General features: G+C 45.8%; 1 protein-coding gene across 12 annotated transcripts in view; it reads left to right on the top strand.

The window, feature by feature from the left end:
* Positions 1–26,632, top strand: part of LOC120905906 (glutamate receptor ionotropic, kainate 2) — a 108,108-nt gene that overhangs the window by 43,008 nt on the left and 38,468 nt on the right. For all 12 annotated transcript variants that reach the window (XM_040317234.1, XM_040317228.1, XM_040317227.1 and 9 more), the window contains 2 exons: positions 17,831–17,920; positions 22,468–22,625. In XM_040317234.1, coding sequence (XP_040173168.1) covers positions 17,831–17,920; positions 22,468–22,625 — 248 coding nt within the window. The remainder of the gene's footprint in view (positions 1–17,830; positions 17,921–22,467; positions 22,626–26,632) is intronic.

The raw sequence follows: 26,632 nt of genomic DNA, 5'->3' as shown, positions 1-26,632 counted from the left end.
GTTTGTTTTTTCGCTCTGCACCGTTATTGGGCGCTTGAAATTTCCACCCCATTCACCTTTTCCCTGCGCGATAAAGCGAGCAGCCTTCAGACGCTCAAGACCAGCACCGACCATCCGCCCATTTTCGTTGTGTGGGAAATGGCGCCGCTGCATTGACAGTCAATTTCGATGCATATATGTATTGCATCGGGCACAAGTGTGCACCGCTGGATGAAGTCATTTCACTGCTGCCGAACGTTCGAGCCATTCGCTCACAAAAGATCGACACACACAGCGTGCTAGATTAATTAAAGAACAACATATTGCAACACCTCTCGGCTCGCAAAAACAATCGAAAGCATCCGAAGTGATGAAAATTCGGTACGCTTTTAAACAAAACACAACACATTAAACCAAAGAAAAAAAAAAAACTAAAATAGCTCATCGTCAAGAAAACATTGCGGAATGAGCATAAAACCAGAAACAAAAAACAGAAACTGAGTTTGGTACTATTTCCCGCATTTTATATCGCCCTTTTTCCACGTAGGCAAGCAACAACAGCACAAAGCAGTACGGTTTGACTTTAGTTACGGCTCGACTGATGGCGCTTTTTTTTCGGGGGTTTTTGAAAGCAATTTCGATTCGATGTTAAAAGGGCACAGTTGCTGAGCAGAAAAGCTCATCATCCGCTTTCTATTTCCACCGCTTCCTCCCCCCCCCCCCGGAATGGTGGTTTCTTTTGTTCTCGTATTGTTATTGTGACTGTTTTTTTGTTTTTTTTTTTCGTTTGCTGCACGCTGCAGCACGGAATGCAGCTATTTCTCTAATGCGCCCGCCGTCCCGATCATCAGCTGCAGTTTCGCAGAATGCAATTTAATGGCAACCGAACGGGCGAACGGGTGCGGTGCAGGAGCAGGAAAGCAAAAGAGAGCGGCACAGCACCCAGCAGGACGCCACTCCTTGCGCCGATGCCGCCGATAATGGTGCGGCATTTTTGTGTGGTTTTATTGTTCCGCTGCATTTCGTTGTCTTGCGGACCCTAACCGACGGGGGGGGAGGGTGGTAAAAGTTTTGAGCTGTCGTTTCGAAATGTCCACGGTCTGCGGTGGTTTTCTTTCTCCCTCTTTCTCTCCCGAGAGCGCTGCAAGTAATTCCAAACCCGGGGATGATTTAACGTCCCCTTTTTGGTTTTATGTTTTAGAAAAAGGCACCTTTATTACTGCTTGTTAAAAGATCGAACGGGTATTGCGCCCTGGTTGTACGTTCGCTTACTTCTTCTAGCGCTCTGTCCACAGTAATGGAGTGGTTTGCACTCCGGGTTCTTGGAGAACGCTTCAGCGCCACTGTACCTGTCGGTTGATAATTACTTTGTGCAAACTCGCCCTCTCGCTCTTGATAATTACGGCCACGCAGCCTCCGCAGCCGCAACCGTTGACATAATTTCCCACCGAAAGGGACACCCGTTTACTTAAGGTAGCAGATTAGAAAAGGGACACCATTTTTCGTCGGCAACCTTTCTTACTTTCTTACTCAAAAAAAAAAACACGCACTCATCTATTGGTCCTATTTGGACACGAACCACTGTGGAGATTTCCACTTCAAACGAAGCGCAACAGGCGGAAAAGGCGGACTTGCTCGCAGTGAAGCGCTCACACTTCCAAAGAAATCCTTTTCTCAAGCGAAACGGGGTGGCCGAAATGAGGTGTTTTTTGTTGTTGTTGTTGTTGCTTCTACTTTCTTCCTTCGAGAAAATAAAAATCAGGCCAGCTTGTTTGATCCCGCTCCTTAAAAGAAAACCTTCCATCCCCATCTCCGCAGCACTTCGAAAAGGGTCCTTGTTAGGGAGAAGTACAAATAGGAGATCTTTTATCTTTTTGTTTTATTTTCTGCGCTTCGTTAAAGGCTCTTTTCGATCTAAATTTGTTCGTTTCAAACAAGTTCTTTAATGTCTGTCGATTGCTGTCGATTTTTTCATGGTTTTTAAATGCGACTTGAACACCGATTGTGTGAATATTGCAAGGTAGTTACATTCAGTGAGTATTGCAGGATTAAGGAAACATTCAGAGAAAACGCCACAGACTGGGAGCGGTTCCATGGTACGGTCGTCGACTCGTAAGACTTAAAAAAATGCCCATCATGGATTCAAGCCTCAGATGTACTGTTACCCCATAGCAAGACTTCGCCATAGCGGCTTCGTGGTACTTATTACGTCTAGAAACCCTGTTTATAGGCCGATATGACTATGTAGAACGTTACGCCAAACAAATTACGCCATTACAGGGTTTTCCATGGGTTCTCATAGTTGTGGGACACTTCCTAGACTCTTTCCCATTGGAAGTGAACTTCATATAATTGGAAATTGGACTCTGGGAACCTATTTTGGACAGGCTGCTTGGAAATTCCTACTGGATTTGTCTAACAAGGGTGCTAGAGAGTCCAATTCCCATTACAATAAGTTCATTTCATGTAAGAAAGAATCAATAAAGTGTCCCACAACTATGAGAACTCCTGGGAAACCCCTGTATAAAGGCTTTATGTACTGATTAGTATCAAAGAACATGATCAATCACATCATATTTTAAAGGAGCTCGCAAGCCCACGTATCCTGTGTTTAAAATTTCCCGGTAGTTGATCATATCTCGATTCTTGCACCAATAAATATAAGTTCTAGTTATTTCAGACCAAGTTTTAGGGTACTGGATTTACAGATAGCCCTCTAACTATACGTCTGGGTTAACAGCGATCGGCCTTGGCCGCTAATAGCTTTGGCTATCTGCTACCAAATTGATGTGCCTATTTCAGGACAGTCCATACTCCATACGGGACTTGAACCTATAACCGTCATGTTGCTGAGTGTTACCACAGGACTGGCCCAAAATCAACCAACCAACCGAAATTAATGTGTTGAATTGATTACTATCAATGTATGGGTATGAAACCCAGTTGGATAAAACTAATTTAATCTAATTAGTGTAAACTTAGGGATACAAAATCAAATATTTTGATTGGTGCAAATGTATGATTTCCTTACACCGAATTGTGCAGAATTGTAGGAAGAATCTGATGTTTCACCATGGCAACAGAGAAAAGTAAAAAGATGTAAACTTTGAAGATGCAGTCCATAGCAACCACGCTCTCGAGGCCAAGCGCGTTTCTATGCAATTCCTAAGCTTTCCCACGGTGTTTCTGCTGAAGCGTAACGCACCTTTTCTCGTTAGAATTCTTATATACCAGATAGATACGTTATTTTGTTTATTTCGTTCATGATTAAATTGAATGTTTTTTCGATAATAATTTACTGAATGAAGTATAATTGTTGCATGTGTCATAAACTATATCGTTGTTTAGACTAATAATAAGATTGGTCTTTTTTAATAAATGCATTACATGTTGCTTTGCAGTAATCTATGTTTTTAGATACGAAAATCTACCACTGTTTGTTATAATAAACATCTTAAATACTTTTCAACTCGTACAATGTATATTTTTAAAGTGCTAGCATCTAGGGAAAGGTTTTGCACTCGATTGAATGCTTCCGATTGTTATCCTGATACAATATTTCCCTCCGCTTTTCTGAAGCCATTTGTGGAGAATTATTTCCCAAAGCCAACATTTTCCTCCCAGCAAAATGTGCTGTATTTGTATGAGTTTGTGTGTGTGTGTATTGCAAGGGGCGTAGCAAGGTCTCGGGCCTAGTGACAGGTACACCCTTACCTTTACCGAAATCCACCGGGCTTTTCTTTGCTTGCGATTTTGATTTGATTGTCCTGCAAGCACCGCCGCCTACCATCACGATTCGATTGATCCATTTTGCTTTAGGCCTTTCTCAGGGCCCAGGTGACAGGTAAGCCAGGGGTTTGCCTTTCGGCCTGCTATTGAAAGGGATTTTGTGTTGCTATCGAAAGGGAATGACAGCAAAAAGCAAACAGTGGAAAAAAATAAGTAAATCTCGATCGCTATCGCAGTGGAAGGCAAAGGTACATCCAGAAAGTTCGGTAGACCCTTTCAGCGCAACAGGTTCGTGGGTAACGAACGATAAATACACACAAACACACACACGTGCAAGATTTTCCGAGATGGATTTGACACTTGATTGTGCTGTTCAATGTGACGCCATTATAAAATGCTGATAATTAACATCAAGGAGCTGTATGGATCGCTTTAGCGTAGTGCAAATAATGACCGAAGTAAATACACAGAAATGTGCTGAAAAAAGGTTTCTTCATTAGCAGTACTGTGCTGTGCTTTTTTAATGACTGTAATAACACGTTCATCAGGTTTCTGGTTAGTGTTCTGCTCCTTTCCAGGTGGACGAGCAGAAATGCAAAAAAGCATAAAAGCTTAGTGGAGAAACTGTTGCACTGCAAAAACTACGCGAGGGGTTTGCAATCTGTTGAACATTACCTCACCGCGTTCATAATACAGGGTTTTTCAGGGGTTCTCATAGTAGTGGGACACTTCCTTGACTCTTTCTTATTGGAAATGAACTACAGTTGTTGGAAATTGGACTCTATGGCATCCTTTTTGGACAGGTTCCTTGGGAATTCCTATTGCATTTGTCCAACTAGGGTGCAATAGAGTCCAATTCCCAGTACATTAAATTCATTTCACATAACAAAGAGTCAATAAAGTGTCCCACAGCTATGAGAACTCCTCGAAACCCCTGTAAAAATGCACTTGCTGACGGTGAAAAACAAAAAAAATTAGTTCGCAGTAACAGTGTGTCAACTGCGAACCTCCACTCCAGCGCTTACACGAGCGAAGCGTTCCAGCAATCGAGCACTGATTGCTGGACCATTTCTCCCGGCCGGTTTAGCGCTCAACCTGATGTCCGCCAAATGACCGCAACCCCGGGGCGACTGTCGGGACAGTGAGCTAGAGAGACGGAGAGGAAATGATCCAGCAAATGGGGCGAGCTGGCTGCCCGTGCCATATCGAATAACTGTCCGGGCCACGGTGAGCCGCTGATCGGGACGCTGATAATTAGCAAGACAGCGAGCGCTGGCAGGTGAAAAATTCACGTCACTCGGCGCATAGCCGACGAGGTCGGAAAATTGTTCCACCCGGCTGCACCCGGCTGCTACTGCCGCTGCAGGATGAAAGATGAGCCACACATACATCGCACATTCACGCTCCAGTTGCCAGCTGGCGCTCCGGTTCGCCGTCTCCCTGCGCAGTTCCAGGAGCACTGCCTTCCTGTGCTTTCGCGCGAAGCAGTGTCAGGGGCGGGCAAACCTTTTCCGTCAATCCTGGAACGAAAAGGAAAAACAGAAATAAAACCACAACGCTTCCCTTGGCCGTTTTTCCGCTCGAGTGCCGAGATGAAACGAGCTCGAGCTCAGGGATAAATGACACATGAAGGCAAAAGTTTTGCTTAATGCTTCCCACGGCGACAATTGCAGCACAGGGACGGACAGATTACAGTGGGCACAGTGGTGGCCAGAAAAGTACGATCGGTTTCGTGCAGTTCAATACAATTTCAGCAAGGAGTTTTCTAAATGCAATCAGCTACTTGGGTTGTATATTTTTTTTTAAATTCAAGTGTTACTTTCTTTCTGAAACATTTTTGTCCACATTCTGTCACGGAACATATTTCCTTTACTTAGACGTATATAATTATTATAATTATTATTATTATAAGTATTATTATTATTAGTATTATTATTATTATTATTATTATTATTATTATTATTTTTATTATTATTATTATTATTATTATTATTTTTATTATTATTATTATCATTATTATTATTATTATCATTTTTATTATTATTATTATTATTATTATTATTAATATTATTGTTATTAGTATTATTATTATTATTATTATTATTATTATTATTATTATTATTATTATTATTATTATTATTATTATTATTATTATTATTATTATTATTATTTTTATTATTATTATTATTATTATTATTATTATTATTATTATTTTTATTATTATTATTATTATTATTATTATTATTATTATTATAATTATGATTATTATTATTTTTATTATTATTATTATAATTATTATGATTCTTGTTAGTATTATTATTATCATTACTATTATTATTATTATTATTATTATTATTATTATTATTATTATTATTATTAACATTATTATTATTATTACTATTATTATTATTATTATTATTATTATTATTATTATTATTATTATTATTATTATTATTAAAATTATTATTATTATTATTATTATTATTAATAATATTCACACACTGTAACAATCTGCGTCTTGTGCTGTATTTTGCGTCAGCTTACTGTTTCCTGTGGCAGCTTAATCTTCATTTTCCTGTATCAGCCGGGCGGCGGGGGTTTATCACCTTCTTGGCTCGCCCTTTTATGACACAAAACTGGCACGGGAAAGAGAGAACGAGACGAGCGGGAATTCGGTGGGTGGAGAAATTCTGACAAAAAAAGACCACAAACACACACGCCCACGCACGCACCCTTCGAGGACTAATCTGGCCTTTTATCTTCATTACAAATGAAAGCATTTAACGGGCTTACCGTACGCGCCCCTGTGCGGGCAAGCTGGTAGCACTTTCACGCTGATAGCGCACACTTTTCATTAGAGCTTTTCCCGCCACCGAGCCTTCCCTTCCCGCCCCTACCTGCCGTGCAGCTTGGATGCGCGTGAGAAATACGATCCACACTATGTCTTTCTTGCAAAGTTTGCTGCGTAAAAACAACCGCAAAAAAAAAACCTCCCAGCGAATGCGAAATCCCACGCAGCGCAAAAAGGTATTTTATTTAAGAAACAGTTCCCCAATGCTCACCCCCTTACTTCCCTGCAGCAGCAAGATTTTACTTTATGATTATGAAAAGCAACCAGACCAACGGGGGGCTGCCGACACTCCATCCTCCAAGGCAAACGAAACACCTTTTGCTCGTTGTTTTTTGCCCATTTTTTGTGTTGTGTGGAGCTTTCGCGCGATTTTTCGGCCTGTGACGGCTCGCGAAAGGCGTGGCTGAGCCTTGTCACAACATCAAAAGCCCTTTGCTTGGTCTACCGCGGGCGCTCTAGGTCCGGTTTGTGCTGATTGGCAAACGGGCAACCGAGCAAGGACGAGCACACCTCTTTCGGGAAATGTTTTACACGAGCCCATAAAACGTTATAATTTACCACGAGCTCGCTGAAGTGGCGCTCTCACTTTGCTTTGCGAGAGTTTTAACCCTCCACGCATAATTTGTTCACCGTTTGCTTGCTCGCCTGGCCTGGTATGTGTTGGTTTCGTACTACATTATAGTTTATAGCTGCTCACGCAGCAATAACTCCTCGCCCGCTCCACAACTTTCCAGTGATTAAACACTTTCCACTGACGCTTCGGCCACTCGGCACTTGTAGAGCTTGAAATTAATCTACCCAAAATGGCTGCTGCTTTCATTCAACTTTCATTCGCACCCAGCGCTGCGCGGGCTTTCCAAGAAAACCTCATCGATAGCGTGATGGCAGGCAGGATTCTGTTTTTTTGCTTTGTTTCGATTTGCTTCCGCTCCAAACTTTTCGCATCTTCGCTCCTTCCATTTGCCGAACCGGCCCCGAAGGCGCTGAGCGCCAATTAGTATCAATTAGTTTCCGGGGTTTTTGCTGTGCAAAACTGAGCGGTGGCTGGCGAGGCGGCAGCTGCTGGATGGATGGAGGCGCCCAGCCCGCCGTGACTGTTCACAGTGGGCTGTACCGCTGTACCGAAGATTGTGACGGGCGATCCTTTAACCCATTTTTTGCCATCGTCCCGGTTCCCGATCCACCGCCTGGAGCCCGCCCGGCAAGCTGGAAAAATTATGTCTTAGTTTCTCGGGGCACACAAGCGCACGTCCAAGGTACAGTTGTATTCCGAAGGAAAGCACAGTGCACAGTGGATGATTTTTTTTATTTTTTTTTTTATTTTCGATTTCAATGCCCGGAGTATTTTTGCTTTTAAATAGATACTATAACATTAAGAAAGGCAAACAAGACTTGTAAATAGCAAGGAAAAAATTCCAACACGAACAATGTTTCAAATCCCTCACATTCAGGCGAATGAACGGTGCATCTTTCAACGACAATATTTCAAAAAGTAATGCTTTACTTAACGGCGCTGAGGGTTCACAGTGTTTTAGAAAGGATATTTAAAAGCCTTTGAAACGAATGCCATGTTTAGAAAACCATTCAATATTAACGAGAGTTATGGCAATAACTATAGTTGAAAAAATAATTAAAAAATAATATATAAAGTCTATCTTTAACATGGTGAAAACCATTGATCTTAGTATATTCACGTTTTCCTCAGAACTACACATTAGTGATGGGTAAAGTTGGCAAAAATCCGAAGTCGACTCCGATCCAAGTCCGATAGATTCGGAATCGACTCTGGAAGGTAGGTCCGCGCTGCAATATCCGGAGTCGCCCAGAGTCGTTCGGAGTCGTCCAGAGTCACCCGGAGTTGCAGTCGTTCGGAGTCGTTCGGAGTCGTCCGGAGTCGTTCGGAGTCGTTCGGAGTCGTTCGGAGTCGTTCGGAGTCGTCCAGAGTCGGAGTCGCCCGGAGTCGTCGGAATCGTTCGGAGTCGTTCGGATTCGTTCGGAGTCGTCGGAGTCGTTCGGAGTCGTCCAGAGTCGGAGTCGCCCGGAGTCGTCGGAATCGTTCGGAGTCGTCCAGAGTCGTTGGAATCGTCCGGAATCGTCCGGAGTCGTCCGGAGTCGTTTGAAGTCATCCGGAGTCGTCTGGAGTCGTCCGGAGTCGGAGTCACCCGGAGTCGTTCGGAGTCGTTGGAGTCGTTCGGAGTCGTTCGGAGTCGTCGGAATCGTTTGGAGTCGTCCGGAGTCGTTCGGAGTCGTTCGGAGTCGTTCGGAGTCGTTCGGAGTCGTCCAGAGTCGGAGTCACCCGGAGTCGTCGGAATCGTTCGGAGTCGTCCAGAGTCGTCGGAATCGTCCGGAATCGTCCGGAGTCGTCCGGAGTCGTTTGAAGTCATCCGGAGTCGTCTGGAGTCGTCCGGAGTCGGAGTCACCCGGAGTCGTTCGGAGTCGTTGGAGTCGTTCGGAGTCGTTCGGAGTCGTCGGAATCGTTTGGAGTCGTCCGGAGTCGTTCGGAGTCGTTCGGAGTCGTTCGGAGTCGTCGAAATCGTTCGGAATCGTTCGGAGTCGTTCAGAGTCGTCGGAGTCGTCCGGAGTCGTCGGATTCGTCCGGATTCGTCCGGAGTCGTTCGGAGTCGTCGGAGTCGTCCGGAGTCGTCGGAGTCGTCGGAGTCGTCCGGAGTCGTTCGGAGTCGTCCGGAGTCGTTTGGAGTCATTCGGAGTCGTTCAGAGTCGTTCGGAGTAGTTCGGAGTCGTCGGAGTCGTCGGAGTCGTCCGGAGTCGCTCGGAGTCGGAGTCGCCCGGAGTCATTCGGAGTCGTTCGGAATCGTTCGGAGTCGTCGGAGTCGTTCGGAGTCGCTCGGAGTTGTCGATGTCATTCGGAGTCGTCCGGAGTCGGAGTCGCCCGGAGTCGTTCGGAGTCGTCAGACTGAGAATTCGTCTCAGTGTACTATTTCTGAAGGGATTACACGAGTTTTTAGAACTACAATCATATTTACAAGAAGGCGAAGATGAATGGAGATGAATTCATGACCAAAATTATAGTTCGATAAATATCATGCAAGACAGAAAATAATGTATTTATCATATGAATGTAACTGCTCCTACTTTGCGCACGACTGTGGAAACTCACCAAGAGCGTGCCAACTTTTCCCGTTCCCGCTCATGAACAAGCGACGAAGCGAATGGTTTGTAGTTGGGAAGAAGGGGGCTTGAGGGCATCAAACGCGCTTTGGAGTGGGCAATAAGGTACGTCATTGAGGGAAGCTTTAAACACGAGTGTTCGTGTTCATTAAATTTCTCCCATCGCTTTTTCGTTTCCCTCGCCTTCCCCCCCCCCCCCGCTCACCGTTCCGCTTCGGAACTGAAACAAACGCAAAACCCTGGACAAAAGCAAACCGGCTGGATCGCTTGCGAAGAAAACCCATAATCGCTCATAAAAGCCCCTCCTTATGCTCGCTGTGCCGAGCCAACCATCCCGCACTTTAAACGCAAAACTACTCCGCTCCAGTTGCGGGGGGCTTTATTAGCTTTCGGTCGGTGGGCGCCAGGTGGCCAGCACCGTGCACTTCCGGTTATTATCAGGCGCGCGGGCAAACCGAGGGCAGCAAAGCGATACCAGGAATTGCTTTTAATAAAGATAAATTGAGGAGAAATTAAGATACGAGACGGGTTGCCAAAACCGGGAGGAATGGAGGACAAAGACGCTACCCGGCCCGGGCGCAGGGTTTCGCTTTCTCGTTTGGCTCCTTAGCTCTCCCCACCCTCCAGTGTGTGCACGGCACTAGCTTTAACCAGATGCTGTCCAGGTGGTTCGCTTTTTCCGCACAGTCCGGCACAGACGCGTAAGAGTGGGTTTGTTTTCCTTTCCGCTTTTGATTTTGATTGCGGTGCTGTTGTGGTACACTATTCCGTCGGGCCTTAGCGGTTCGCAAGGACGCTCAGCACGATAGGCACACAGCCCTACACAGGCGGGATATTGTTGATCCAGTAGTATCGCATCGCGTATGTGACCACTACCGCACGACTGTTGGCTAAGCAGCTTGCCAGCACAGCCCGTCCATCCCGTCCCACAGCCCCTCCGCCAGAGCTCCGATTGCTAATGATACAAACAAGGATGAGTGTACCCGGCACGCCTCCACCAAAACACACACACACACACACACTGTCGTCCCCGCTCACCACTGTTATGTGTTTTTATCAGAGTTCTTCCGTCCCTGTCTTCCCCCGCACTCCACTCATCCCCGGCCACAGCCCCCCTCAATAACAGCTCAGTTTCGGCTACCGGGCAGCTTATTTACCGGAAACCATTTTCATTATCCAACTAACGCTGCTCCATAAAGCGCAGCGGCAGGACAAACAGCAACGCCCGAGCTGGCCGGGTGTACGGCACCAGTTTATTATGTTTATGGGAGCCTTTTTTTTCTCTCTATTTGTCTCTCGCTCTGTCAATCTCTCTCTCTCTCTCTCCGGTCGGTCTCTTTTCGAAACAGTGGGTCTGTGTGACACGCCATTGGTCGGGTTGTTAGTCAGCTTGGCAGCAAAACAACGCCGTCCCGTCAGGTCGGGCCTGTTTGTTTGGAATGCAATTTTGCCGCTGCTGCTGGGTCCGTGAAACCGGTCCGGGCGCCGATACGTTTAGCGCCTAAATGTAGGCTTCCGGTGGAGCCTTTCCTTTCCTAGCTGGTAGGGAGGGGGGGGGGGGTGGTTGTGGTGCCCAAACACTTGCCACAATACGAAGGGTTTATTATACTTCTTAGTTTGGTTTTAAGAATAACAGAACTATAGGTTTAAAATAGGTATCAATGAGGTATAGGAAAGTATAGGAAGAAAGGCATCACTGAGGTACAATGACACCGCGAACAAAAAACAAAACAAGCAACACAAACAACAAAATACATAATTCATACAATTACAAAAGGAGTAGCGAAAAATAAGATTCTGATAGATTCTGATAAGATTCACACAAAAAAAACAAATAGGTAAATGCATGGGATGATCAATCAAATCTGTTTAAGAGCAATAGCAGTGGGATATATCAGTGAGAAAGATGATGAGCGATGGAGTGATGGTTAGAAGTGAAATCAAGTGTCAATTAAGTGTATGTGTAACATTTCTCCCAACCCATCAATTACAATCACTTCATATACTTCATGAAAGGGAACGCAAGTAATCATGCTGCAATGCTCTCAACTTGTGCAGTCCCGACCGCATGGTATAATTTAGTCCTTCGAACCGGATCAATCTTGTGCTGGACGTCCAAAGTAAAGAAAGCCTTCATTTCGTTCGTTTGCACCGTGCTTCACTCCTCCTGACTTCAGTCCGAAATTTCAATCACGACCGTGCATCATAAACACAAACCCCGGCAAGCTGGCAAGCTGCTCATCGCGTAGGATTGTCCACGGCAGAGTGAAGTTATTCCGGCTCACCCTTTCTCCCGGTACAGGGAGATTCCCTGCGTCGGTAATTGAAACTGCTTGCTTGATGGGACGCTCGTAAGTGCACCGGCACTTGATGAGTGCCTGGGCAGCGTCCGTGTCCTCGTCCGGTGTCAGTTTATGGGGCAGTAAAAACTTCGTCCCGTACATTCTGCGCTCGTTCCCCTGGCCCTGGCCGGGGATGGACCGAGTGGACGAAACTCTTTCCAGCAGGAACGCTAGTTAAGCAAGGCCAGCGCAATGGAGTGACAAAATGTCACTCCAGGCCCCGGGACCCGCACTGACATGGGTGACATTGGGACTGGAGTAATCAAATTAATAACTATACTGCAGCCGCCTTCAGCCCCCTGGCAGGGGCCCAGTCCTTCCGGGCACCCGGAAGCAGCAGTTTTGCGAACTTTATACCGGCGAGCGGTCGGGATCGGTTGGCCTCGTTGGCTCCCCTCCCAGCACTGATTGTGACCCAGGGCGGTCCAGTAGCTTTTTGTACAGCGCAACGGCGTTTTATTATTTAGAATCCTCAAACGAGCACACCGACACCGAGTCAGTAACGTTTGTGCTGCGCGCGGGAAGTTCTGCTGCATTGGAGCACGAATAAAGCTTCCGTGATCATTCCGGCACAATTATGGAATGGGTAATAAGGGTTGCTGCAGACGGTTGCTTTGCTTTGCTGGTTCTTGCTGGAAGGTGTACCACCTCGCTTGCCGAGCAGAAGCATCCCGGGCTGTATAATATTGCACTAAATCTACCGAGCTCACCTCGTATCTTTGAACATCTTACCTTGAGCACGCTCTTTTCTTACATCTATTACGTCCCCGCATGCTCGCGCAGAATGGATGCTCCACTCCAATATTCCTGCCGTGCTGAAAGCGCGTGCCTTCAAAAGTTGCGCCACTCCCCAGCATCAGAAGTCATCCGCTCGTGTGCCAACACTGTGCGCCCCGGTACAAGAATGTAACAAATAACGAGCATTTCGCCTTTCGCCGCGTTCCACCTGACCTGACACGGCTGTGTGCTGTGTGCTGAAAAATTCATGTCGCTCGAAGGCGTGTCGATGCATCATGGGAGTTGTTTATTTCTTTTGCGCCCGTAACGAGCGACTCGTCATGACAGCAACGAAAAAAAAAAGAGGAAAAAACAAATCCCCCTCACGGTGCCGAGAACGTAGGGAAGGTGTCGAAATTAAAATGAAATAAAAGCTGATACCCTCCACCTATGCTCCGCATCGCTGCCGGAGAAAAGCTGAACAAACAAATAAAATAAAAGCAGCGCGGATGCTTTATGTTCACGCCACCGCGATGGTGTTTTTTTTCTTTTTGGGGCAAATTCCAGTTTGATCAGCACACACACACACACACACACATAGTTAGACAAAAAAAAAATAAGAGAAAACTCATTGAAAAGAGCCAAAACCTGCACCATAAAACTGTAGTGCATTTATTTTAACTTGAACGGGGGCAAAAAGAAACATGGCTCCCCGCGAACCGGACGAACTTTCTGTCCCGGGGCTTTGAGGTGGAAAGGGACGATAAATCTACTCCATAAACAAGCCAAACCTTTCTGTCGAGGGTGGGGCTTTGCCCGGGGTGTGGAAAAGCTGTTCGCTTGCAACCGAAAACCCGTTCGACATTGGTTGGCCCGATACGGCGTGGGAAGAGTTGTATCGTCGACTTTCGATTCTCCGCTGCATTGCCACTAGTTCTTTTGTTTTTGTTTTACACTGCCTCAAAATCGGAACTGGTACAAACGCACCGAGCTCGAACGCGGGCACCAAATTCTATTACAGCGTTTTTGTCTGCTGCGTCGTTTAAGTCCGGTGAGCAAACGACCCGTTCGCGCCCGTGCATTACACACACCGAAGGCGTTAATTAGAAGCGCTACGTAATGTCGAAACGCACAAACAGTGGTTTTTTTTTTTCTTTTTGGTTCTTTGTGTTCCCCCGGGAACGTACTTTTCTGTGGGGGGAAACTTAAAATTTTCTTCCAACAAAGGAAAAGGGCTGCGCCCGTAAAAAAAAAACTACACCGCAGAAACGCTTGAGCAAAGTCAAACACAGCCGTGGGCGGGAGCGGTGCGCGGAACCAAGTTCCGATTGGAAATATTCATTACTTACGCGAGCGTTGCGTCCGTGGTTGCTTTATATTTACCTTTTTCCCTGTCCGTTGGCGCGGTGGCGAACTTTTCCGGCTGTGCGCTCGCTCCGCCCTTGCCAGCTGGAACAACTTTCCAGCAGCAAGGCAAAAAAAAAGAAGGAAGTAAAAATAAATAAATAAGCGTTTCAAAAATCAAAAACCAAGCGGGCAAGACAGCGCAGAGATGACAAACGGAACCACCGCGATTAGGTAGGATGTAAGCTGCAGAGGGGGGGGGGAACGGTGCAAACAAATAAAGAAGCTGCGGGGAAAAAGCACAGCAGCACAAGCACAGCGGACGGTGGCAGCAGAGCGCAAAACCGAAAACTTTCCATCAATGAGCTGAAACTGAGATGTGCGACAGGGAACCGTTAATGAAACAACGGAGGAAGAGAATGAAAACACACACACACGTATATCCACACAAACCATTCCGTCACTAGTACGGAGCGCACCCAAACAACAGAAGCAAACTAAAATGGAACGGGCGGCTTGGGGGATGAGGCGTGCGCGGGAAGAAAAACAAGCGCGTAAACTTTTACTCGTACTTTCGTGCTTATTTACCTAACTGGTAAGGGGATGGGGATGCAGCGTGGTGGAAGGAGGTGCTGGCACGGCATGGATAGGGAATGGCGCGGAAGGAAAAGGGGTTGGAAATCCTAGTACAAGCGGGGTCACGGTCGAAGCTCCAAAAACTCCAAAAGCACCGAAAGCAATAAAATGAAAGGAGTGTGTGAATGTGTGAGTGCACACGTACACACACATACACACACACAAACGGCTTACACATAAAAAAATTGTGCCACTTGGCCGGGCCAGGATGGCAGAAGGGCGGCAGGGAAATAAAATACTTAGCTTAAAACAAACCCTCCTCCCCTCCCCCTTCCAACAATAATAGCCCTAGGGGCGAGGGCTGGTGGTGGTGGTGGTGCATAAGCGTATGTGGAATGATTATGTTTTGGGTGACTTTTTAGTTGCCTTTTTCTCTACACGTGCGTGTGTGTGTGTGTGTGTACGTTCAGTGAGAATGTTAACATTCGCACGTTCGGCAAACAGAACGTGCACAGTGCTAAAGCGTTCCGCCCGAAAAGCTTTCGGCGTACAGCTGGTCGCAGGGAAGGGGGGGGGGGGAGGGGAGGGCAGTGGAAAGGGTGAGGTGAAAAATCGTTCATGACCGAAGGGCGTACGCGAGCGAGCGTAAGTTTACCCCCAGTCAAACATTAATGGGCGCAAATATGTGTCCGGGTGGGACAAGTGTGTTTGTGTGTGTGTGTGTGTGCGATTTAGTGTGCGCGTGTGTCGATGTGCGCACACTGGTGCTGGGTTGAACAAATGTGTTTCCGAGTGAGATTATTAATTATGTTTAAAAGACATTATTACCTACTGTTCAATTTGTATTAAACCCAACTTTAAGACATGTGCAAGGAATACATTCAACAGTGAACCAGAAAATGCCATGATCGAGCTCTAAAAACTACGAATCAAATATTGAAAAGCATTAGTAAAGAGAATGAAGAAATAGATTAACAAAAAATATCATCTAGGAAGCAGGTAAGCGGAAGAAGGTTTTTAAAAAGAAAAAAAGAATAAGAATAACGAATAAAGCAAGAAAGAGAAGAAGAAGAAGAAGAAGAAGACGAAGAAGAAGACGAAGAATAAGAAGAAGAAGAAGAAGAAGAAGAAGAAGAAGAAGAAAAGGAAGAAGAAGTAGAACAACGAATAAAACTAGAAAAATAAGAAGAAGAAGAAAAATAAGAAGATGAAGAAGACGAGGAGAAAGACGAAGAAGAAGAAGAAAAAGAAGAAGAAAAGGAAGAAGTAGTAGAACAACGAATAAAACAAGAAAAATAAGAAGAAGAAGAAGACGAGGAGAAAGACGAAGAAGAAGAAGAAGAAGAAGAAGAAGAAGAAGAAAAATAAGAAGAAGAAGAAGAAGAAGACGAAGAGAAAGACGAAGAAGAAGAAGAAGAAGAAGAAGAAGAAGAAGAAGAAGAAGAAGAAGAAGAAGAAGAAGAAGAAGAAGAAGAAGAAGAAGAAGAAGAAGACGAAGAAGAAGAAGAAGAAGAAGAAGAAGAAGAATAATAAGAAGAAGAAGAAGAAGAATAAGAAGAAGAAGAAGAAGAATAAGAAGAAGAAGAAGAAGAAGAAGAAGAAGAAGAAGAAGAAAAGGAAGAGCAAAATAAAGCAAAATCCTTAACAGTGTCAATTTGCCCCACTTTACCCAAAGCAAAGAAGAAAATTTGTTCAGCTAGTGGATTTTGAATATTTCACGTTCATTTCACGTTCACGTTCAACTCAAGCATTCTTTGTCCTGACCGGATTCGTAGTGGAGCGGACAAATCAAGCTAATTTTTTTAATTGTCCTAACCTCATATCGCCCCATCCAAGATCGTGTCGCCTGTCTTTAATCTGTTAACGAGCGAAATTCATTTTAATCGAACACACACTTGGAAAACAATGGAAGAGGAGGAAGAAAGTGCATTCATAACATATATCTGCACCATACTGCACCTATCAAGCCGGTCAGCGATAATAAATGAGCATAAAGAAGCAACAGCGACAAGGAACGAACGAGAAACACAACGACAAGCATGTAGGACTGAGAGAGGTAGACAAAGCAAACAATAAAAAGTAAATAAAGTGGCAAGGACACCACTCAATAGCGTACGGTCATGTGAAAGTTATTTTAATCAACGTATACCCACGCACACTCATTCACGCAAATATTCTAACCAACCGAGCACCGTCATCCAATGCATGCTTGCAATTTTCCGCTCGATATGGTCGGCGTAGGCGTCCGGAACTATTTCCGCACCCAGCGTGTGCTCATTAGCGGGCGCCTTTTGCCCTTTTTCCAACCGCCCCATCCTTCGCGTCCATCCTGTTGCTGCTGCCGGAAGGATGGATGAGCTCTCCTGTTTTACTTCGAGTTCGTGTAAGTCTGTGTGTGTGTGTTCCTAAAACCAAAGCGTATGCAACGTAATTATGACGAGCGGTTACAACCAAAGTGATGCGAGGAGTTGAGTGGGAGGAAATCCTTCTCGTACGAGTTCAGCGGTTAGCAAAGCAAACCGCTGAGTGTTGTCTTTCCCCCGAACCGGTGCAATGGGTTTCTGTGTAATTTTGTGCGCAGCAAACAACCGGCCGTTTTGCGCCGGGAAAGAAACCAAAACACCGAACGTATGCTCTTTCCACCAATTCACTTAATGTTGTCGCCAGTGGAATTATGTAGAGCTAATAGCAAACAAACAGATACTCCAGGTATTGGATAAACATTAATTTAAATCTTTGATAAGATTAGTAGATAAGAACATTATATTGTATTGTTTTAATAAAAAAATTAAAGTGGCTTAGCTAGGTTCATTTTGATTGATTCTCTGTTCACTATTAACGATCGTTCAACGATTATTCATCCTGTAAGCTTCACAGAAAATAAAACAAACAAAAACCATACTCTCGTTTATGACGCTATATCTTCGCACATTAGTTGTTTTTCTATTCAGATTGCATACCTTCAGGTGTGTACATTCCAACTAAATCGCCTGAAAGTATACTTTGCACTTCACAAAAATGACCAGCCTAGTTTGTTAGGTGTCTTATTAATAAATTTACTTTTAAGTAGACCCGTTCCATTACACCGGGTCACCCTTTTGCTGATCTTTTTCTGCTTCTTATATGTACTACATTCCCTTTCCGTTTCTTTTCTTTTTCGCAGATTCCTCACCTGGAGACGCGCTGGGACTATCGGTTGCGGCGCGAAAGCTGTCTCGTCAATCTGTACCCCCATCCGAGCACGCTGTCGAAGGTAAGGTTGTAATTTTAGCTGCCAGCTACGATCCGTACCAACGCTCCGGCTAACCGGGCAAGCCGGACGGTTATTGATTGGAGCTTACCGTTGTGGCCGCTGTGTCGATAGGTGGTTGGGGGGCTGCCACATACCAATCCGTCATCAACCCGGTTGCAGTAAAACCCTCTCCCACCGGTGTCCCGAAAGCTGCCCCCAAGCACGAACGGGGAGTCAAAGGAGACAAAGAGAGCGCCATTGATTGATCGACTCGATTGACTCTTGCGCTCTCTCGCTTCGCATGTGAAAGGCAGCGCACTGTGAGGTGGAGCTGCTGCTGCTGCTGCTGGGAGGAAATTTATTTCACATGCGCAACTATGCGTCTACATTCCTGGCGAAGTTCCGCTTCTAATCCCCCCCCCCCCCTTGAAGAAGATGGCGTACGAGCGATGGAGGCGATTTTCTTCCACCCCCCCGATCGATTGATTTCGAAACCCGCTAAAGCCAGCCGCTCCATCAGCCAAATCGGATTGGTCGGGGTTTTTGCGAAAGCTTCGTCCCGTGCCCGAGTGCAGAATGTGAAAAACCTCCCTCCACCCCCCCTTGCACACACACACACACTGACACACATTAAGAGCAGGAGAAAATCCAGCCCAAAAACAATAAATCCAATTTGCGGAACCTTTTTCGCCAGCGCTCTTAAGGGAAGGCCGTCCATCGTGCTCAGCGTTCTTCTCCGGCGGATACGCTGTGCCACGGCTGTTATGCACTGGCGCATGCAGCACCGGGCCCAAAGCTGCTGCCGGCATGGGCTTACCCCATTTTTGGCCCGGCCGAAAAATGGAGAAAAATTGGTTCAGTCGTTTCAGTCGCAAGAAGCTCGTTACAAGATTCGACATCCAAAAAAAAAAAAAAAAAAAAAGGAACGGGATACCGATGTGCAGGAGCTTGCACTTTAATCGCCTCCCGGCCGTTACTCGGTAGGTTAGAATTAGCTTTCCGGTTCGGTAAAATAGTGTACAGCAGCAAGGAAACAATGCAGCAGCCGGTGGGAAATTGGTTGGCACGGAATGAAGCGAATGCAGCCCTGGAATGCAAATTTATGCCGGTTCCGTCGAAGTAAAGAGCCATTGTTTTGCATTTATTCACGATATGGGTTCGTCATGGATGGGGAAAGTTGAGCGCACTGGTGGCGGTGTACAAAAGGGGGGGGAGGGAAGCAGAGTTTCCCTGTACACCGATACGGGAAGGAAGCACGACCCGAGCTCGGTCGCATAAAATGTATATTTAATTTGTGTACACAGGCCACGGTCTTTCGGGTCTTTCGCTTCCATTTCCGATCCGAGCCATGGCCAGCTGGTGGCTGTGTTTGCTCTTGGCGGTACTTCGGGCACAAGCGAGCGCGGAGACAACCGGAGGCTGGCAGTTTGTGAGATGCTTTATTAGAAAGAGCTGCTTCGTAGTCAGAGATAATATTTATCCACCGTATACGCCGGCACGTCACCGGGCACGCTTGTGCATCTCTTCTTGTCCTTTTTTTGTTGTTCTTCTTCTTTTTTCCGGTCCACCCTCTCTCCCGCCCGTCTCATTTGCACGTGCGCGCTGGAAATACGGAATCGATATTCTCCGAACGACAGGCAGGAATAAATTGCAGCAAATATTTCACCCGGCACGGCGCCCATCCCTTCCTCGGGACGAGCGGCATCATCTTGGTGCGCATTCTTGTGCGTGGCTGTCCTGCTGAAACTGTCCACACTGCCACAAGCGCTAAATGATGAAGCGCAAACAACACGACGCATGTAAACAAAACCCTAATTTTGCGATCTAGCTCTATTCCGGACGGGTGACAATCGTTTCGTGGAAGGCTGGCTTGGCCTGGCCGCAAAGGATAGAAGGACAGTGGTGTCTGTTAGATCGCTTTTCGGGTTTCTTTTCCGCAACCCTAATAACCTATCAGTGTATTTTTATTTTATTCCAACAGTTACATGATGTTTTGTTTCAACAGGATTCTAGTTGGACAGCAGCCTCGCTAGCCTAGTAGTTTTGAATCAAGCATTTTCCAAGCAATTTTAAGAATAACTCACATATTTTCTCAGCTGAAGAAAAACTTTTGAATATTTATAATTTGCTTATAATTACAGGGTTTCCCACGATTTACTGGTTGGTTCCCATCAATTTTTGGTGGGTTCCCATGTTTTTTGGTGCGTTCCCACGATTTTTTGGCCGATTCCCTGGGGCCGATCTGGGGAGCCCAGATGGATTTCATCTATACCGACCTTAAGGCTGCCTTTGATCGGGTGAAACATCCCTTGCTGTTGGCGAAGCTTGCTCGTCTTGGATTCTCTACCCCTTTAGTGGAGTGGTTCGAATCTTACCTCACCAATCGTCGATATCGCGTGGAAGTTGAATGTATGACATCTAGGGAATTCGTGAGTTGTTCAGACGTGCCACAGGGTAGTAACCGTGGACCTTTGCTGTTTTCTCTATTTTTCAATGATGTTACTACTGTAGTAAGGGAATCTGAATGTTTATTGTATGCGGACGATCTTAGCCTTTTTTTTCCTGTGAGGTGTTTTGGTGATTGTCTTGTCCTGCAAGCATCGATCGACTCTTTTTCCGACTGGTGTCTGAACAACGACCTGCAAATGTTGATAAATGTTTGTCCATGTCGTTTCACCGTTCTAATTGTCCAATAGTGTTTAACTACTGCATCTCCTGTACACAATTACAACGACACAGTGCAGTAAAAGACTTAGGAGTTACCCTTGACCGTAAACTTGACTTTCATGTGCACCATAATGAAATTATTGATAGAGCGAACAGAATGCTAGGATTTATACGCAGGCAGTCGAGTGAATTCTCCGACCCACATTGTCTTGTCGCACTCTACAAATCACTAATCAGATCCATCTTAGAATATTCCTCAGTAGTTTGGTGCCCATCGTCGTCGTTATGGTCGAATAAGATTGAGTCAGAGCAGAAAAAATTCACCCGTTTGGTCTTACGGTTCACACCCTGGCGTAACGTAGCAGCGAGACCTAGTTATCATGCCCGGTGTTTAATTTTTGGACTCGAGTCTCTCGCTAGTCGTCGTGAAACGGCGCAAATCTTGTTTATGAAAAAAATCATCCTAGAAGAGATAGATTCACCGGACCTTTTAGCTAGAGTTAATTTCCACGTACCTGCTCGTATTTTAAGAAACTTTAGCTACTAAGAGTTGACCAAACTAGACGTTCATATAGCGATAATGAACCTTTGACTGCGATGGCTATCAGATTTAATGCACATTATGACTCTTTTGACTGGAATTCCCTAAGTTAACCTGTTTTTCTTGCTGTGATACTCTGTGTTATTTATTTTGTGCTGATGTTACGTTGTACCGTGATGCTTTATGTTATTATAAGTTTAGTTTATAAGATCAGTGATAAGGCCAATGATGGCCAATCACTTAACATTTACAAATAAACAAATAAACAAATAAACAGATTCCCTGAATTTGTTGGTCCAATTGTATTGATATCCAATCGGAAAATACCAATACATTATGGGAACGAACCAAAAATCTATGGGATACGATCAAAACATCGTGAGAACGCACCAAACAATCGTGGAAACTAACCAATAAATCGTGGGAAGCCCTATATTGTATTTAGCGGGAATGAGCCTGTTCAAAAAGGGTACCGAAGAGTCCACTTCTCGTTGCATAAAGTCCAATTCTCGTAAGAAAGAATCAAGATAGTGTCCCTGAATTATGCAGAACTCCTGAAAACCGCTGTAATGATCAGTCCGTCAATCTATATTACAATCATGAAAGAAGGAAAAGTACGATGGAATGAAATGTCATGCAGAAAATTGTTCAAAATGTTACAAAACAAACACTGTGGTTTAGTAAATTGCTAGGCTGATTTTGACGTCGAACATTTTGCTTCCTATTTTAGCAAAGTGACGCACTGGCATGTACCTTTGTCTGGTATTTACCCTTTTAAGACGAAAAGCACCCTCCTCCCCATCCTCCCAGCATACTCCTCCATGACAATAGCGATCACGTCAAGGAGCCACTCGCGAGTAACAATTACCCGCAGCCTCAAGTGGAGCTGCTCGTTGCGGTCGCGACTCGCCCCAACGGCAGGGGGGGTAACACGAGAGCCCGAAGCGCCAGCATGCTGTAAAGTGACACTCTACGCGCAAAGGCGTGCTTCACTTCACGCTAAAAGAAGAAGAAGAAGAAGAAAAAGAGCTAAGTAGACGGGAAGAGCCCACTTGATGGAGCGCTTGATCCCGCAACAATGTCGTCGCGTCGCTGTCCGCTTGTTCAATGGCTACAATGGGCTGGCTAGTGCGCAACGAGCGATAATGGAGCAGGATTCACGATGGGCAGCAGGCCAAAACGTAAACAAGTCAGACACAACGAGACACTTGAGAGTACACGTCCGTGCACTACCGATGTGCGCGCCCATTCGCACAAGTTGTGGCTTTTCCTGTTGGAATCTTCAATGGAATCGTACACACCCGATGTTAACTAGCAGTGTACTAATATGTCTCTCTCTCTCGCTCTCTCTTTTTCACAGGCATACGTGGATCTGGTGGCGGCCTGGGGCTGGAAGTCTTTCACCATCATCTACGAAACGAACGAGGGGCTGGTGCGCATGCAGGAGCTGCTCAAGGCGCACGGACTCTCCGACTACCCGATCACCGTGCGACAGTTGAGTGACTCCGGCGATTACCGGTAAGTGCGGGTACCGGCGAGCCTCCGAAAACTTCCCTTCCTGCCCCTGGGGGAATAAATTTAATTTATGAATTATTTAAAACAACCGCCTCCACTCGTCGGCAATGTTGCTTAAGAAGAAACAGTTTCCTTCTCTCTCTCCTTCTCTCCCTTCGAAGGGGTTTTGATTTCGGTAGCGAGAAGTTTGCGCAAGTGTTTATGCTTCCCTGGAGAGGGGAACGCAGTAACCACCACGCTCGTGGTGGAAATCTTCGTCTGCACGCTGCAACTCGCAAGCGGAAAGCTGTGTGCTGTGTCGCCCTTTGGGGAAACTGCAGGGAACGCTTCTGTCGGTGCAATTAGGCAGCCGTTTTATTGGAGTCAACTGTGCACTATTTGGCAAGAGCCTTTGACTTTGGAACGAGCCGCCAAGCGGAGCCATTGTACCACTGCGCCTCGGCTGCACACTCGTGCCGTCCTTCGTCAGCGCTGCCGTGCTGCCGGAACAGGAAATTAATCTCTTTGTGCGTGCGTTGGTACCCTCCTTTTTGTATTGCGCAAATGGCAACCTCACAATTGACTTTGAAACACACACACAGGACCGGGTTCTGGCAACCCCGCAAACTGATGTGTAAGCGGTTGTGTAACTGCAAACCGTTGCGTTTCGCCATCCACCTGCAATCAACCACATCCGGCACGGCCGTTTTCACTTCAAACTACAATGTATGGAGTGCGTGCGTGCGTATGTGTGTGTGTGTGTGTGTGTGTGTGTGTGTGTGTGTGTGTGTGTGTGTGTGTGTGTGTGTGTGTGTGTGTCATCGAGTGGTATATGGTTCAGTGAATTTACAGGGTTTCACCATTGCTTACCCTACTCGATCAACACTTTCAAGATTTTATTCAATAATAATAGTATATTAGGAAAACCACCACATGCAAAATTTGCATCCAATTAATCTCAAGCGTGCATTGCATACTAAACGCCTAAACCTACATAAAAAATGTTTACTTACGTGTCTGTAGTTTAGAACAATTTTTCTTAGTGTAAAACGATTTACAAATCAAAGGAGCTTTCATCAAAAATATTTCATCAGTGAAAATAAACGTAAACCCTTGCCGATTCACGCGTTGTCTTCCTCTTTTTTCTCTTACTTTTTCTCTTTCCATTTTGCTCTAGCAAAATTAGAGACAAATTGTATCAATTTTATAATAATTGCATACCTTCTGGCGATTTACAGCGCCAGCGAGTTTTAATCTTTTCTGTTCGTCATGCAAAATGCATGTAGCTATATTGCATACATTTAGGCGCTTAGCAACACAGGTGCAAGGGTGATGCTAGAGAGCAAGTTTTCTAAGTTTACTTTAGTTATCTTTTTTACGCTTAGCAAGCTTACAGATAGGTTTGCTGAATTTCAGCATCAAAAAGCTGATTTGGTAGACGCTTACTGAACCATCAAGCTTGTCACAGCAAAATACAGTATAAAAACTGTATCAAACATTACGGAACATGAATGAACATGAGCTGAACGGACTGCCTCTCTGCGCTTCGATAAAAACGTCAATTTTTTTGCCACATTTTAATCTTTTAATCGCTATAAGCTTGAATAGCTTAATATGATTTCAGTAAATCATATCATACGTTACATGAGAGCAAATGATTCTTCTCCGAGCGCTTTTGTAATAGTTTTAATTTTTATCGGGTGAAGGTATTCGACAGGTATTCGATAAAGGACTCTAAAATATATTAACGAGTACAAAAAAAAAACAAAATTGATCCTGAAGCAAAGCCCATGAATGAATAATTAAGCAGAACGGCTGATAAATCGTATAAAATCATTTTTTATAATGTAAAAATAAAATTAAAAACACATCATTTTGCCAACCCTGCACTACTCAGCGACCAAATGTGTCCCTGCGTTCGGGGTGGGGGGGAGGGGGTTGGGGTGCAGCGTTGGGGTACCATTTTCCAGCCGTCGCACCAAACAGGACGACCACCAGTGCCGAGTGTTTTCACCCGGTGGGCATTTTCATCCTCCGCCGCGTTCGCGGTGTTGCGGTATCTCATTAAAATGTTCACGGCTTTTATTTAACTTCTTTTTGTTGTTGTTGTTGTTGTTGGTTTCATACCGTGTCATGAGCTGCCGTGGAATTTTTGGACCACACGCATAGGTCACATGACACGGGGTTGAAAGTGCGGACGGGATAATGCTGCGCTTTTCCATCCCAATCACCACGCGGGGAGCGTTACCAGTTGACAGTGGAGAATCAAAAAAAAAGCCACCGCCTAAAGCTATGCAACGCATGCTCGCGGTGCGGTAGCTTTTACAGGGTTTTCCATTAGTTCTCATAGTTGTGGGACACTTCCTACACTTTTTCTTATGGGAACTGAACTTCATATGATTGGAAATTGGACTGTATGGTATAGATTCCAATTCATATTAGATTTAGTTCATTTCAAGTAAGAAGGAGGCAACAAAGTGTCCCACAGCTATGAGAACCCCTGGAAAACCCCTGTAAAGAAGCTGCTGCACCTAACTAAGTGCTCGACCTTTGCTGCCTTGAAGTGTGTGTGTGTGTGTGTGTATCGCTTCAAATTAATCGCATTTCACTCAATCGCGCTTGCACGGTGGACGAAACCACAGCTGTGTCGCATAATGTAAAGGCCCTGTTGCGGCCCTGCTGGCGTATACCTGCGTGCCCTCGTGTGTCATTCACCACACAAATCAACTTCCCGCCACGGCAGAGCGCGCGCTCGCACACTACCTGATGAATTTCTGATGAGTAAACGCAACGCATTCGGGGGACGGCGCCCAGCTCATATTGCATGGGAATTGGGCTGTACGCATCGTCGGTCCCCGTACTACCCCCCCCCCCCCCGGTACTTCATTATCTTTCCGCCTTCCTTTCCTCTCTCTCACGCTCTTAAACCCGTGTTGCCATGTTTATAACTTGCGGTGGGACCGTGCGAGCGCGTGGCGGTAAAATTTATATGAATTTTCAAATTGAAATTTGTTTCAATTGGCCCTGCGTGTGTAAACTTATATATGTGAGGGCATGTGGTGGTAGCCAACCCTTCTCTCTTACCCCCTCCACCTCCCTTTTCTTACCTTCTTTAATGTGGTGGCAAACGAATGCATGCCCCGAGCGCTCGGTGCTGAGCCCGGGGTGGGTGCAAAAGTTTTCCAACGCGTACGCAAAGCGGGGTTACATCTGTGTGCAAAACCGCACACAGCCCAGTTTGCGTGTCCTTGTGTGTGTGTGTGTGTGTGTGTGGCAGAGAGGATGGGTAACAACACGGCAAATTCCCTAACCGATACACGGGATGGGATCGCGCCGTGTATCGGGCCGTGAAAAGGGTCATAATTCTTACACCACCGAAATCAACCCGGTGTACCAACTACTGTTTGTTGCCCGCTGACACCTCTTCAGCCTGCCAGCCAGCCGTGACGGTTGGTGCGACGGAGAGCCATCCCCCTTTGATGAGGGGGGGGGGGGGGGGTTTGTGTTGTGTTGTGTTTCCGTTTTGTTGTTTCCCCCGCTGCTCTAGTTCCGCGGCTGCGGCTTCGACTCCGTTTGAGCGGGCAGCAAAGAGAAAGGGGTCTTTATTTCTTTTTTTAGCTCTCCCAAGCACACACACACACACACACACACACACACACAGAGGGTGTTGATTTTGCGTTTTTTTTCTCCTTCCTAGCGCCCACTCCAGAGGGGGGCAGTGAACCGGGCCGTGGACCCCGAGCGAGACGCGCAAAATTTACTGCATCAAACAAAAACCACATGATCCCTGCTTTTGGACCTTTTTAAACCGCCCTCAGAGGGGCAAGGGTGGAGGGGGCAGCCGTGGGAGAGGTGGGAATGAATAAAACACACAAAAATCTCCCCGATGGGTCGGAAAAATGCATGTAAATTCGCATTTAGACGGGGACACAGCGCACCCCGGCAGCGAACAACAAAAAAAATCGCCCTTCTCTGACCCGGCCACCCGCTGCCCGGCCCCCGGCGTTTGATCTTGGCACGGCCACACAAAA

Source organism: Anopheles arabiensis, chromosome X, assembly GCF_016920715.1.
Source record: "Anopheles arabiensis isolate DONGOLA chromosome X, AaraD3, whole genome shotgun sequence".
NCBI classification, from domain to species: domain Eukaryota; kingdom Metazoa; phylum Arthropoda; class Insecta; order Diptera; family Culicidae; genus Anopheles; species Anopheles arabiensis.
The sequence above is the reverse complement of the archived record's forward strand: the minus strand, read 5'-3'. Positions and strand labels throughout refer to the sequence as shown.